At 39.0% G+C, this 15,883-nt stretch overlaps 1 protein-coding gene across 2 annotated transcripts; it reads right to left on the bottom strand.

Annotated features, from left to right (window-relative positions):
- Positions 1-166: 166 nt before the first annotated feature.
- On the bottom strand, positions 167-3,708 carry HB-1 (homeobox 1). Of its 2 annotated transcripts, none has more exons than XM_086671003.1 (4): positions 2,974-3,708; positions 2,461-2,597; positions 1,912-2,151; positions 167-787 (listed from the first exon to the last, which is right to left on the bottom strand). In XM_086671003.1, the coding sequence occupies exons 1-4, from the start codon at positions 3,053-3,055 to the stop codon at positions 404-406; spliced, it is 843 nt and encodes a 280-aa protein (XP_086527129.1). In that variant the 5' UTR covers positions 3,056-3,708; the 3' UTR covers positions 167-403. The 2 variants fall into 2 exon arrangements, with proteins under 2 accessions (XP_086527129.1, XP_086527130.1); XM_086671004.1 differs by having other exon boundaries at positions 167-760; positions 2,974-3,574.
- Positions 3,709-15,883: the final 12,175 nt, after the last annotated feature.

Raw genomic sequence — 15,883 nt, 5'->3', positions numbered from 1 at the left:
TTGTATGGGTATCATTTTTTTGTATGGGTATCATCTGTAAGTAGTAACCAGTTCCCTCAAATCTGAAAATTTCGAATAGTCTCAGACTCGAACCAGTCCGAGAGCCTAAGTCAGGCCTTGGACTGGAACTACTCCGAGAATATACATACTTTTTTGGACTGTCCAGTTCCGGAGAAGTGCAGATGCTTTATTGATTGACCAACCTGTAAAAGGTCAACATCCCCAAGACAGTTTATACATAGGATGTTACTGTGGCTTATTTTACCTTCTTACAACTGCATACATATTACATAAACACTCCAAATCTAGAGAGAGAGAGTTTGTGACATATCAAGCTACTAGTGGGACCAAGTAGCAGAAAATATAAGATGATTAAACCAGTAGCTCTCCAAATTCAGCTATTTTAAGGCCAAATCCACCAATTCAGTGTCTCAGTTTCCTCCTGATGGTGTTCCACAACCCAATACCTCTCGTTATCATCGCTGCCACCATCATCTTCATAATGCACTATATCATTTATTGGTCCCACGTTATACCCATTGTACACATCATCCTCGGGGAAGTAGGAATCACCACTATCCACAAGTTGTGGACCATCTTCATCTACCACAACACTCCCAATTGTGGCAGAGCTCAGGTGGTTCTCAGCCTTGACATTGAATTCTGCTGCTGCAACAACACTATTAATGGTGGTTTCGTCTGAAGAAAGTTGTGGGTTAAATTTCTGACCCACAACAACCATCCCAGCAAGCTCCTTGACCTGCAGCTTCTCAGTGAGAGACTCGACCTAAATAACATTAAGGAACAACTGAGAAGTTCACACTAATTGCTTATATTCGTTTACAACAAAAAAAAAATCTCAAGTGGTGAGATTTTACCAACAACAAGATGTGAGAATAGTCTCACATGAACGAAGGGGACTCTCGAAGCCAAGAATAAAATATTGACAAATTGCCAATTGGTTTTGAGTTGGATGTCCACAAATTTAACAAGGTACTAGAGCTAGGCACGCACGCAATTGCCCCGACGTCACACGTGCTACACGTCACCCAAAAAAAAGAATATGTATCAGGCTTAAAAGAACGCCACACGTGAGAGGCCGTATAAGAATGGTCCCACATGTATTGTCATAACGAAAAGAATAATGTCCTCTCCACTCATTGCCAATTGGTTTTAACTTGGATATCCACAAGCCTAGCCCTAACACAAGAAAATGTTATAAGAACAAACTGCTGTTTTAAATGGACGGTAAAAAATATGGTTCTAATGGAAGATTCTAAACATCTTTTGAAAGGTATGTGTCTTTGGCCATTCAAAGATGCACTTCTACATAGTGGGTAAGCAGTGTTCACTAGTCATTCGAGTTACTTTTCATGATCTTCTATCCAACAGATGCTACCATGGCCATAGATCGGGGCCGCTTCATAATTAAATGGAGAAAGACGTAGAATATTATATTCCATCACTGCAATTCAACACCACCTCCCACTTCACTTCTTAATTGTCTGGTCTACTAAAACGAATAAACTTTCCCCTCAAAAAATCTAATGGTCACGAGACTCTTCTACTATCCACTTCAACAGTAGCTAAATAGGAAATTCAAGGATTACCACATACTCTAGAGGTCTTTATTTACTTATTTCTCCGACATAAGTCAAAACGGGCATCATAGAGATGATTCGTGGATTTATATCTGTGTGGATGATCTCTTTCCCGTACAAAAATTCGTAAAAGGAATAAGAATGTAAATATCACGTATTTGTCGTATTGATTATTCGAATTGAAGATGAAACAAGTAAATGGATTTTTGTGTAATTATCAAGGACCCTAAGCAAGTTCTTAATTAAAACTAACAAACTTACACGACTAAGTGGAGTATGAAAATTGGCAAATTAAACTTTAGTTCTGTACCTCAGATTTGAGCTTCTCATTCTCCTTAACAGCTAAATCGATATCGGAAAGAAGGGAATTGTAGGATGCTTTAAGGAGATCAAATTCCCTCTCAAGCTGCTTAGTCTTCCAACGAGCTCGCCGATTTTGGAACCAAACAGCGACTTGCCTCGGTTGCAGACCGAGATTTCTAGCCAGCTGGGTCTTTCGGTCAGGCTCCAGCTTGTTTTCTGCCTCAAAGCTCTTCTCCAACAACATAATCTATAGAAACCCATTAATACATATTACATATACACATCAAGAAAAGAAACAAAGTTAAAGGTAACTTAGGGATCTATCTATTTAGGAATTTATCGTCTATTTAGGAATTTATTCAAGATATGGATGAACTAATATCACTTTAGATTAAATAGTATTTATACCTTTTCGATAAGAAAGAAAAACGAAGCATATGATGCCAATACATTCAGGGTTAAAAGTAATCGGATGAATATGTTATGTACATGTATGCTAAGGGATCAAGAAGCATCTGATACGATACTTTGACCATGATATTATTGGAGTATTAACCTGGTCAGAGGTGAGGCGGCGTTTCTTTTCCGGCAACTGTTCGTCGTAAAATTCATCGTCGTAAAGTTCATCTTGAGAGCTAAAGAAAATCCTCCTCTTTGAAGGTTCTTCTACGTTGAATACTGATCTTATTGGCCCTGCACCCAAAGTTCTCTTATCTATTAAAGGAGGACACAATCTTTCCATCATAACATGAAAGAAATAAAGAATTTCAAAGATTTTTGCCGAAAATGCATAATGGGTGTCTTCATATTCGACTTTCGACTAAATTAAATCTCGGAGATATCGTTTTATTTAACCAATCCAAGACTATATACTTGTACTCAAGAAGAATCAGATTTTTTTAAGTATCAAAATATTAGAACAAAAACACAAACAGGTTCTAGGGTTTCATCCTTTTCTATCCAATAACTAACATCATCAAATTTAATAGAACTGTCAAGTTAATACTAGTAAGATTATTATAAACAACTAAAAAAGAGCAATATCAGGAGAAAAATTTAAAGACTTCACCTTGATAAACCTGATCTCCATTCCCAAGAACTAAGATGTTTCCATGGCCGGATGAATCAAATAAAAAATGACCGGAATTCATTCCCAGAACGTCCGTTTGTGCGTCAGATTACCGACTTTATCCCGTTAATAATATTTTTAGATCAAGCTTAGAAACCCAAGTTTGTTCAGAGAAATTAAAACCCTAAACCCCTCAAAACTATCCCTTTAGAAATTCTTCTAGTAATCACAAGATCATGATCTTGTGACGGAAAAAACTGGAACTCCACAGTAATCTAGTCGGAATCTGTAACGGACATATAAAAAATCCCATCACGCGAAACAAATTACCCTCTTCCGGCAATTTTCCCCCCAAATTGCAAAATCAAGTTTCAGTTAAGACACCAATCATAACATTTTGAGATTATATGATAGTAATAACAGAACAAGCGAACAAGACTGAGTGACAATAAAGCTATTTAAATGGCATTTTCACCGGAATCTTACTTCCAACGGCAACTAAAACCTCTGATTCCGGCGATTATTACTGTATTTTTCTCTGTTCCGGTATTGTTTTTTGCGGCTAAAATTTGGGGGAATAGAATTGGGCGCCTTTTATAGTGAAATGAAAGTGGATGGAGAATCCCTCTTAAGAGTTAAGCCCATCTAGGGGTGAGAATCGGGCGGGTTCGGACGGGCTCGGGCAATACATAGCCGGACTCGGGCGAATCGGGCAAGAGCAAGCCTAGCCCGCGTGGAGTTGGCGGGCGGATCGGGCCGGACAGAACTCTCCCTAACAGAGCCCGTAGCCCGTCCGAGCCCGGCTGCCCGAGCGGGTTCCAACGGGCTCGGGTCGGACGGGCTCGGGTAATTTGATGAGTTAAAATATATTTTTTTAAAAAATTCATATAAAGACAAATAATTACTTAAATAACGTTTTATATCTGATTATTTTTTTGAACAAAATTAAGATCTGTTTAGGAAAGAATAAAAAAAAATCGCTATATCATCATCCATCTTACATTCTTACATTCTTACATCATGATCACACCTCATCAGATCAGATAAAATTTTCATCAATATTTCTGAAACAGATCATAAATCTGTTTGATCAGACAGATCGATGGTTGATTTCGATCTGTCTGATCAAACAGATCTGACTCATAAATGAGTTCAGATCTGTTTCAGAAACTAACAATCTACGACAAAAATGAAAAAGAAAAACATAATACATGACTTTTTTAATTGTTTCTGAAACAGATCTGAAAGTTCTTTATCTGTTTCAGAAACTAAAAATCATATACAAAATAAAAAAAATAAAAAACAGTAACAATTAAAGTGTACAAACAAAATATAATAAAACTCATGGTTGATTTGGAACTTCGAAGGCTTAACCTGGACAGTTATACGAACATGATCGATTTTTTGTTGCTTCATGGTTGATTTTTGGTTGCTTCATGATTGATTTTAGGTTGTTGTTTGAGTTAGAGAGAAAGAGGCGGAGAGAGAGAGAGAGAGAGTCGGAGAGAGATGAGAGGGAGGCGGAGAGAGAGGAGGGAGAGAGAGTCGGAGAGAGATGAGAGGGAGGCGGAGAGAGAGGAGGGAGAAGAGTTAGGTTTAGTCTAAAGTATTAGGGTTTCTGTTTTGTGGAATGTGGACACTTTTATAAGAGGTAAAAGGCCCATGGTTTAGATCCAACGGGCTCGGGCAATATCGGGCTCGGGCAATATCGGGCTCGGGTATCGGGCGGGTTTATCGGGCTGGGACTCGGATTTGAGTCCCTGTTCCCGACCCTATATGTCCGAGCCATCGGGTCGGATAAGCCCGGCTCGGGTAGCACGCGGGCAGCGGGTCCAAACCGTCCGGGGGGATCGGGCCGGATCCCGGGTTCCCGGACCGTTTTCCCACCCCTAAGCCCATCAGGTGTGGGATAGAGGGTGGAAGTAGTTTATGCATATATAATGGTGGTGATGAGGTTTCTGACCCTCTAGTCATAAAAATCTTTATATGGTCTGTAAGACCTAAAATGTCTTAATTGGCGGTTATAGTGTTGAGGGTTATTTTCCCAATACCCCCAATTTTGTGACCAGCTTCCTGCCTAGCCTCCTACTTTGTCAAAATTATCCATATGCCTCCTTTTTGAGTTATCGTTATAACGCCGCTAACCAGTCATCATCTCTCTCCTCCATCTCATCACCTCTCTCTGTCACCTCATCTTCTCGCCACCTCATCGTCTTCACCAGCAAGGTCGCCGGTGAGACGAATCAAACGAGACATCTTGCTCGAGATTTTAATGAATATAGGTACATCAAATTAACCAAAAACCGGTCCAGTTGCTTTTGAGCTAGGTACCGGTTCCAACATGAACTGCAATGATCGGTGTTTTTGTGATTTCGTTTTATGAATGAAATGAGTAGCAGTTTTAAAAAGGACGTTCAAAATCATTGATGAAGATGAATTATATCTATCTAGTTTGTGAGGACGAAAGATGTTTTTGTAAAATTTGCAAACCCTGGTTGCATAAACAAAAAAGAAGAATAAAAGGACTTTATTTCTGTGTTTTTTTAAGAAAAAAAATATTGAAAGTGGAATTTGTTGGATAAATCATCAAAAATTGTTTCTAAATATATACAAGTTTTACCGAAATCAGTGATGAAGATGAATTATTGTAGTGGTCAAAAATCGTGTTGGGCCCACTTCGTCTAAAGGTCGCCTAGACCGAGCCTACTTCGAACAAATATCACTTGGGCCCGACCCACTTGCCTACTAGTTGGACACTCTCCAACATGGAATTCGGCCAACTAAAGGTCCAAACGGCTCTCAGCCCTTGTGAACGTCCATCTAGACGAACAATAACCTATTAAAAGTTACAATGCTCCAAGCACCCCTTGGTCGCCCTCAACCGAGCCTGCCGGATACCGAGTAACCCTCTAGCTCGATTTTTTGCAGGTTAGAGCATCTTACCCAGACAAACAGACGTCTCGCCAGAGGTGTATCTCTAACCTTCTAAAATTCCACCTCAAAAGTTTACACTGTCTTAGAAACTCTACTGAGTAACTTTTGTACTGGAGGATCAATGGTTCCACCATCAACCTCCCCTCTTACCCAATCGCAGAGCGACTACAAATGACAGGGGGACAAGCATGGCTGGAAAACAAAACCTCCATCATTCACCAGCTCCAGTCGACTCGAAAGATAACAGTCTGGAAAAGTTGATTCAACTTCTAGACCAAAAGGCGTGAAACATTCCCCACCTTCAATCAGGGACACAAAAATTATCAATGATCCCTCGGAAGCACGAACGAACCAAACCATTCTCAAGTCTTGCACAATCCAAGACTCCATATAAGGTCAAACAGTGTTCATCTCAACTTCCGTGAAGTACTGAATGTATTCACTACTTACTTCTATCTTTCCCTCTATTGGTAGAATATTACTAACTTGAGCGTCAGAGGGTCGATGGCGCTGCCGTCGACCATCGTTTTTGTGTGCGTACAGGTCGGCTCAGGGACAAGCAGGAGAAGCACAACCTTCACTCATCCACTGACGCTAACCGACCGGTAAACAACCTAAGTCCAGAAAAACTATTTTTCTACACTTAGGCTGGGGGATAAACGGTGCCTCGGATTCCCTCAGAGCCAAAGCAAGACTAGAGCTTCGATCTTACACTTCAAACGAAGAACACAAGACTTCTACGGAAATCAGTACTTCCTAGAAGCTTATTGTCACTTCAACGAGGCAACAAGGTCCACGCTCGAACTCTAATTGGCGTAACAGGGACAACGTCACACCAAAATGCAAGCTGAACTTCCTGCATAGCCGTGTTAGAGAACAGAGCAATCAACCTCAAACTTCTAGACGAAGAAAATAAGACCTCGACGAAAGCACAATTATTTCTAGAGTCTTACTGTCACTTCAACGAAGTGACGTGGTTCACACTCGATCTCCAGGTTGCCTAACGGGAAGTACTACTACATCATACACCTTCTTACACACCCCCATTTCAGCCACACAATACACAAGACGCCACTTATCTCACTTCCTCTATTAATTGCTTTTATTTAACTCTCTTTACACATTGCAGTTCATGTGGGCCGAGACGTCTCCCAGACTCCACCCTACCTAAGGAAGGTTCGAGATAAACACAACCCGAGGAATGTTAATGCCTCGGATGTTACCTAAAAACAACAAAAGAGCTCAGACCATCGAAATCATCAAAGCAATAGAACGACTTGAAAATTTCACCTTCTTCCTAAAAGAACACGACCTCGAGCTCTACATGACAGAATTACGCCTCAAGGCTCGACTCCAACTACAAAGTCTCAGAATTCTACCATTCCAGCAGAACGTACTCAAAAATGCTATCCCAGGGACAGCTCTGTAGACAACAACACAATCCCGAAGGTCAGGCTCAAAAAGAGCACCCTAAAATTTCATCAACTAGGCTCGGGATTACAAACCTCAAGTCTAAATTACTTTGTAATACTTCTTACTCAACTCATTTTTGTTACATTTTCTTATGAGTACCTTTTTTTTGAGTGTTTGATTGAAGTGACTTGAGTCATAAAACTCATTGAAGAGATCATCAACCTTACAAATATTTGAATGGTCAAGACTACAATTCTACTGATAAAAACCAAGTAAAGGAAAGTTAGAACAACAACAAGGCATCACAAAAAGCCCCATGGGCGTCTAAAGTTGCATATGCCTTGAGTGCGTTTAATACAGGTCTAGAACACAAAAACAACATATAAGCCCCATGGGCACCGAGACGACGCAACTTGCCTCAAGGGCATCGAAGATGCGTCTGAACAAAAACCTACCCAACATCAAAGACCCGATCAAGCATCTGGTCCATCTATAGTATCGTCATGAGACTCGTAACCGTTCTCCCTTCGCCTGTCCCTCCAGTTCTCCAACTTGTCTCTTACATCCCAGGTTGTGTGGACGCCCCTCTGGCATATCCTCTACCTCGGCACTACGCGAGTCTGAGGCACCCTCGCCGTTATCATCAGTAATACACATGCTCGGATCCTCCATCCTACAAGTCATCGACGGAAAAGGGCAAATAATTGTTTCCCACCTAATATCCGGGCCTACAAACTTTTGTCTGGAAAATGTTTGCACGTATGACTCACGGGCGAACCAATACTTAGTCTAACTAGACTATATTTGGTCTCTCTAGGACAAATAAGTCCCGCTAGTTCGAATGGATTGAGCCAACACTTAGTCCAGCTAGACTATATTTGGTCTCTCTAGGGCAACTAAAGTCCCGCTAAATGGATTAAGCCATGCAACACTTAGTCCAGCTAGACTATGTTTGGTCTCTCTAGGGAACTAAAGTCCCGCTAAATGGATTGAGCCAACACTTAGTCCAGCTAGACTATATTTGGTCTCTCTAGGGCAACTAAAGTCCCGCTAAATGGATTGAGCCAACACTTAGCCCAGCTAGACTATATTTGGTCTTTCTAGGATAACTAAAGTCCCGCTAAACTTGAAATGTCTAGGCATCTAATACTACCATAACACCTAAGGAACGAGCCGACACTTAGTCCATCTAGACTACTTCAAGCAAATTCAAGGCCAATATTCCATAAATAGCAAAACACGGATTTCGACAAGTGTACTACCCAGAAAAAAGGTATGTGTTTCACACATTGGTCGAGTCCTTTGAAAATAAATGTGTCATATAGTTGTTGAGACCCCCCACAAAAATCATTTATTGTCTATTTAATTATATGTCACTTGAGCACATTTGTTTACACACATGTATATAAATGTTCGCACACACTTGTATGTAAATGTTTACACACACATCTATATATATACACACACACATATATATATATATACACAAATTTTTCAAAAAATAATCAATTTTGATTTAAAAGGAAAAAAAAAAGTTAATACCGACCTCCAGGCTGCTTAACGACAGTCTGGAGGAATGCCTCCAAGCTACCCACGGTAGTTCGGAGGAAAAACCTTCAAACTGCCGAAAGGCAGCCTGGAGGAATTCCTCCAAACTACCTCACGGTAGCTTGGAGGGAATCTTCCCCTAGGTAGTTTGGAGGAATTAATTCCCCCAAACTACCACCAGGTAGTTTGGAGGGAATTCCCCCAAACTAACTTATGATAGTTTGGGGGAAACCTCCAAACCACCTTGTGGTAGTTTGGAGGAAACCCTCCCCATACTACCTAGGGGTGGTTCGGAGGAAACCTCCTCACCCACTAACCGTGGGCAATTTGGAGGTCCTCCCGAACTGCTTTTCGGTAGTGTAGACCGGATCTGTCCGACCAATTTTGCTACATATTCGTGGTGACAACCCGATGTTTTTTTTTAGATCCGTAAATATTTGCGTATTTTTAGAATCACTATAAGATCGAAGACCAATTTCGACACTAAGTCGTATTTCACTCGAAGTGGTCAGACAATCAATATGTTTGACGAGAGAACATATTTCGGACACGTCATACAATTTTCAAGAATACCGGAACTTCCCCGATCGAACGCTAAACACCGACACCTCCTCGGAAATACGAAATCTACTCTCTAAGTGAGCAAATCACTAACTTAGAGAGTGGGGGACAAACTGTAGTGGTCAAAAATCGTGTTGGGCCCACTTCGTCTAAAGGTCGCCTAAGCCGAGCCTACTTCGAACAAATATCACTTGGGCCCGACCCACTTGCCTACTAGTAGGACACTCTCCAACGTGGAATTCGGCCAACTAAAGGTCCAAACGGCTCTAAGCCCTTGTGAACGTCCATCTTGACGAACAATAACCTATTAAAAGTTACAATGCTCCAAGCACCCCTTGGTCGCCCTCAACCGAGCCTGCCGGATACCGAGTCAACCTCAACTCCGGAGACCCCGCCACGTACTCATTTGACGAAGTCGCTCTAGAACCCCACGTCGCCTTAAGTACCGTTAGGCGATCTCAGACTACAAAGGGTTTAAAGTCGAGGCGGCGTAATCGTATGATCGAGTTACTCCAAGCGACAGATCGACGGTCAAGAACGAGTCTCCCTTAGGGTTTGGGGTCACCCTCGATCCCAATTATCTCGGATCTAACAGACTCCACGAGTCCATCAGTCGCCTATAAATAGAAGGAGACTCAGACTCCAAAGGCATCGAATACCGACTAGAAAACTACAGAACATTCTTCTCTCTCTCTCACATTTAATATCTTCTGATCAGTGCTCTAGACGACGATAATCGACCTTCGAATTCCAGAAGACTTGAAGGGTAATCTTCTAGGGGATCACTCTAGACGACGATATTACATCTTCAAGCTCCATCACCCTCGAAGTCCTTCTCAAGTTCCTGTTACATCCCACTTCTTCCTTATCCAGAATCTCCGATCGAGACGACCTCTCGACCTGCTCCAGGAGATCAATCCGACCAACTATCCCGTAGAGTCGAAGCTCCGACCACTCTACGAGTCTAGCCACCCTCCGACGATACAACACGGTGACACCCTCAGCATTCAATCGTTTAAATACTTATCTTTTATAGTTTGCTGACTTGACCGTCGGAGTGCCCTTGGCAAGACACCATCCCGGTGTCCCCAAGACTTCACGGTTTTACTTGTTTTTGTCTGTCTACAGGTCCAACCAGAACTTCATCCGTCTCGAGGTCTAGAGCCCAAGTTGTCGGTGGCCCACCAATCGACGATCTATCAATTGTGTGATTTTCTACCGTCCACAATTATATCTTTCTCTCTCTCTAATCCACAACCTTATCTATCTTTCTTTCTAGAACCTTAACCAAAACTCTAAATCATCCTCAAAATTTATCCAATGACAGCTCTTCTATCCTGCCATTATTCTACTTCTCATCCTTCCTCTGCCCTAGCTCTCCCTAAAACAACAACCAAACCTACCCGTCTCACTAACCATCAAATATTGTACATAAAAAATGGTCAGCGCTTTGGGGAAAGCAAAATAGTTTCCGGGGTGTGAAGACTTGGTCAAAAATTGGTCAATTTTGTTTGACAATTTTATTTTGTAAGTTGTTATAGGGAAATAAAAAACCTCCACCTCACCTCTCTCTCTCCTACATCTTATCACCTCTCTCTGCCACCTCATCGTCTTCTCCGGCAAAGGTCGTCGGCCGAAAAATTTTCCGTCCGGCGACCTTCAAACATTAAACATTTTTTTATCTCTCTCTAAAAAAAAAAATTAAAAAATAAACAATATATATTTTTATGTTGAAATATATATTTTTTTATGTTGAAGGTCGCCGGCCGAAAAATTTTCCGGCCGGCGAACTGGTAGGAGAAGACAGAGAGAGAGGTGAGGTGGAGAGAGAGGGAGGTGAGGTGGAGGGTTTTTTTTTTTATTTCCCCTTAAAATTTATTTCGTCGGAAATTTTTTAAAATTTCACATATTCTGTTTAAAATTTCTCACCCCGAAAAATATTTACCTTTCCCCAAAGCGCTGGCCTAAAAAAATAAGTGCATTCTTTACCGTTTGGGCTTAATCATGATTTATTCATCCAATTATCGGAAAAACACTTCATGAGTGATAGAAACTAAAAACCACAAATTTTGCATGTCCACTTCTCCTTTAAATTGATTGGGCAGAACTTTATTAAATATCAGGCAGGTTTCTTTTCAACTTAATTTTAAGGTTTGGTTTCTAATATATTAATTATTCCTAAAATTCTTGCCAATGCTAACATTTTCTTCTTAAGTTTGTAATATTAAATCAGTTATTTAGAATGTTCTTTCATGAATTATTGAATATCCCATTATTGAGATTTTGGAGTAAACTTCATATAAAGGAGAGATGTTGTTCTTTAGTTTCATATCATCACACAATATCACCAGTAGCTATCATAGCCCCTACAATGATAATGAACCGATGGTATTTTTATATCCTCGCATAAAGATGATCTTCCTCCTTAAGTTGGGTTATCAAATGGAAGCAAGGGCGGAGCTATGTGGAGGCATCCCCTGACTGTAGCCAGGGGCCGAACCCATCACACCTCTACTTGGCAATGCAAAATTAAGACAAAATTAATGGTCGCCAGGGTGGTGTAGCTATGGCTCACCACACTCCACATCACGGATTCAAGTCCCCTTACCCTTAACTTTTGAGTTCTTTTTTTTCTTGAGTTAATTTCATGTTGGTCCCTCATATTAGTACTTTTCACTTTTGGTCTCAATTTATGACCCCTATTTCTGAACTACATTGTATTTTGATACTTCTTTTTTGGGTAAGTCAAATTACACCCATTTCTTTAGGTTCCATCGTATGTTCTAATAATTTATTTGTCTCCAAATTACCAATGATCACATACATAATAAACTCTTGATGATTAATTTTTTGTTGTTTAAACTATTAACAAAATTTTCACGTAAATCTTATTTCTTCGAATGTGAAGTTTTGGAATCACTTGTTTTTTTTTTATTGAAAAGTTACATATATATATATATATATATGAGAATAATAGTCGAAGAAAATATTATGTGGTAAATTTTTTGCTTTTGAAATCGGAAATGAAAATTTTGCTCTCTTAGTTATTTTAGGCTAGTCCTGGTTAACATAAAATCCTAGCTCCGCCCTTGAATAGAAGAATCTTTTTGACAAAGGGGTGGTGTAACTAACAGGGCCACATATAAGTAATGTTTTTGAACATCTTGTTTTTGCACATCATTTCCATGTTTTTGATAATTTGAGTAGTTTTCAAAGAATGTTTAACAACGGTTTCGCAGTGCATCTATATTGTTTTATGAAAATATTTCATCCTTTCACTATTTCATTAGGAATAATCAAAATTATGGTGAGTGATTTGTGTAAGTTGAATTGATGGATGGTTTAGTATTTCTAGTAGTCCAAAATAATGATTTGACATAAAATTGTGTGACCCTAATTAGCCAAGTTATAGTTAGGTAGTTATTACTTTTATCAAAAAAAAAAAAAAAAATTAGTTAGGTAGTTATTATGAAATAGCAATCTTTTTATTTCATAATTATTTTTATAGCAATTTCAAGACATTATATACGCGATCAATCAGAAAAAATATTGAAAGAGATTATCCCTTAATAACATTCACAAATTGTGACGCCCCAAACTTAAGCATTTGATGATAGTGTTCCTGTTTGTAACATCCCACGTCTAAGTCCATATGTATGAGATTTTATTCGAAAACTCCATTAGACCACCCAAAAGGCTTAAATACATACCTATGCCCGTTTGGTGTAATAACCGTGCCACACTGCATATTGCAAATAATTCAGTTTTTCATGAGCGAACCAAGCACATTAAAATTGATTGTTACTTGGTTTGTGAGAAAATTCAATCAAAACTTATTGCTCCCTATTCATGTACTATAAATACACCTTGTATTTTACAATTCAATACACAACAATAATAGTCAACAGTTGGTAGCCCAAGTGGTTTCAAGGTGTTGACATAAACTCCAGAAAGCCTTAGAGGCCCCTTCTTCGAATCCCAGAGAAGCTGGAATCTTTGGTTATTTGAATTGAGATTATTAAGGTATTAGTTTACATTCATTCAAATTTAAATTTTTACAAATATTATACATCAAAAAAAAAAAGAAATCCAAATATAGAAACACCTCAAGAGCGATGGAACTAAAATTCACAAATTTTGCACGTCCACATTTACTATAAATTGATTGAGCAAAATACTATCAAATTTCAACCATTTCATTTTCAACTCAATTTTCAGGTTTTGTTTCTAAACTATTAAGTAACCTTAGTTCTAGACAATTCTAACATTTTTTTAACGATGTGGAATTAAATCATTTAGTTGTACAATGTCCTTTCATAAATTGTTGAATGTCTCAGTATTGAGATGTTGGAGTAAACTACAGATAAAAGGGACATTTTGTTCATTATTTCAATATCAACAAATCAAATTCCATCACCCAAAATTTTTTGCTAGCAAAATAAACCAAAGAGTTCTAAGAGAACAGCCCATTTTTGTGTTGATGGGGAGCTAAACATCAATGGTCTTTCTGCCCAATGCCCCTGCAAATCTACTTCACCCACCTATTAATAATGTTTTCAACATTTCATCACACACAACCATAAACTTTGGTGAGTGATTTGTGTAACTAGTGAATTAAATTGATAGATTATTTAGTATTTTCTTTTATTATTAGTTGAAAATTATTTAATCCTTCAATTATTCCATGTATAGTGTTTCTAGCTATTATTTCATAACTTCTTCTTTTCTTCTTAGCAATTTCAAGGCATAATATATCCTTTTCTTTTTGTTGAAGAGGACATAATATACTTACTTAATCAACCATAGTAAGAGAAAAAACATACTGAATGAGATTATACCTTAAACAAACATTCTAGAAGTTGGGAATGAACTGTGACACCTCAAATTAGTTAATGCTAGTGTTCTCCCATTTACATCCCGTACTAAAGTTTACAGGTACATGATTTTGTTCTTAGCAAAGACTCTACGAGTCTACCAAAAAAAAGCATCGACACTTACTAAGTTTGAGCGTGCATATGTAGACTGTATTCCAGTCATTCTTGCGAGCGATATGAGACCATCACAATCCCGCAATATCGGCAAAGAGACACCTTCGTGTCAAATACCACCTGTGACGCCCCTAGGCTTTACTTTTTAACAATATTTTTGCCGCTTTAAACACCCCAAAAGCCACAACTACGAGCTTTTGTTTCGATTCTCTATTACAAATTAACATTAACAATAATTATACAACATGAAACACTGTTCTCCTAACAAACATCGACTGTTGGTTCTGCAGTTAGAAAACTGTAACCCAAGTTAGTTTCCACCCTCTAAGAGCATCTCCAATTAATGCTCAAAAATTCTAAGTGGCTCCTAAAATGTTAAAAATTATCCCTAATGCAAAATTTAATTTGGGTTTTAATATGATGTGACAACATTTAATTCTAAGATGTCTTAAGAAGATATTTGAGATTCGTGAGGACCTCAATTGTTAACATAATATTAAAAAAAACTATCTATCTAGGAAACGAGACCTAAACAATTTTAAGTTTCTAGAGTGTTGCATTGGAGATATCTATTGAGTAAATGATCTCAATAATTTCATCTAGAAAAGAACATCTCCTGGAAACTTGACCAATAGGACAATTTTTTTTTTAGTTTAACGTTGGAGATGTTCAATTGACTAAACAATCATTTTGAATTGCTACAGATTTTTCAGTCGGTTCTCAAATACTTATGAAAACTACCCCTAATTTATTTCGAATTTGGGAGCGGCTAAAGGCATCAACGGAAATGTTATTCGCGCCGGGTGCTTATTAGCACCCAGTATGGATTGGGTGCCTACTGGAGAGGCATCAGTCCGCCTCTTACCAATATTTTTTTCTTCTTCTTCTCCTTATTCTTCGTCTCTTCTTCATCTCTTTCTTCGTATCGTCATCATCATCATAACATTATCATTGAAGACAATCTTGTTTCAATGAATCTACAATGAGGAATTAGAGAGAGAAAAACCTTGTTCGAGAGAGCGAAATAGACTAAAACCATCATGGAAAGAACCTTGATTCTAAATCAACCATGATCAAGAGTCAGACAAAGAACCTTGATTCCAAAATCTTGATCCAAAACCTCCATTAAAAATCTTCTCGGACTGGTCAGTTCAAGACCTAAAGACCAAAGGAAGGGCTCGGCCTGGGCCAATCCGAGATCTCTCGCATAGGTCAGTTTGAAACCTTTCAGACTGGTCCGAGTTTGAAACTTTACTTTAAGCTTCGAATAGATCTATCTGAAACCTTTTATACTCGGGTGTCAATAGATGTTTGGGGTCAAAAGAGATTGATTGGTGTCAACAACAGTTTTCGGGTGCCTTTGACCTCTCCCTTCAAATTTAAGCAATTACCTAGATATTAAGGGAAGGCTAAGGGCGCCCAACCTACTTTCTGTAGGCGTCCATTTAAACCAAATTTTGAGGAGG

This window comes from Eschscholzia californica, unplaced genomic scaffold, assembly GCF_041429995.1.
Source record: "Eschscholzia californica isolate CP2 unplaced genomic scaffold, dmEscCali1.0.p SCAF_3, whole genome shotgun sequence".
Classification (NCBI taxonomy): domain Eukaryota; kingdom Viridiplantae; phylum Streptophyta; class Magnoliopsida; order Ranunculales; family Papaveraceae; genus Eschscholzia; species Eschscholzia californica.
This window is presented reverse-complemented; position numbering and strand designations above follow the sequence as displayed.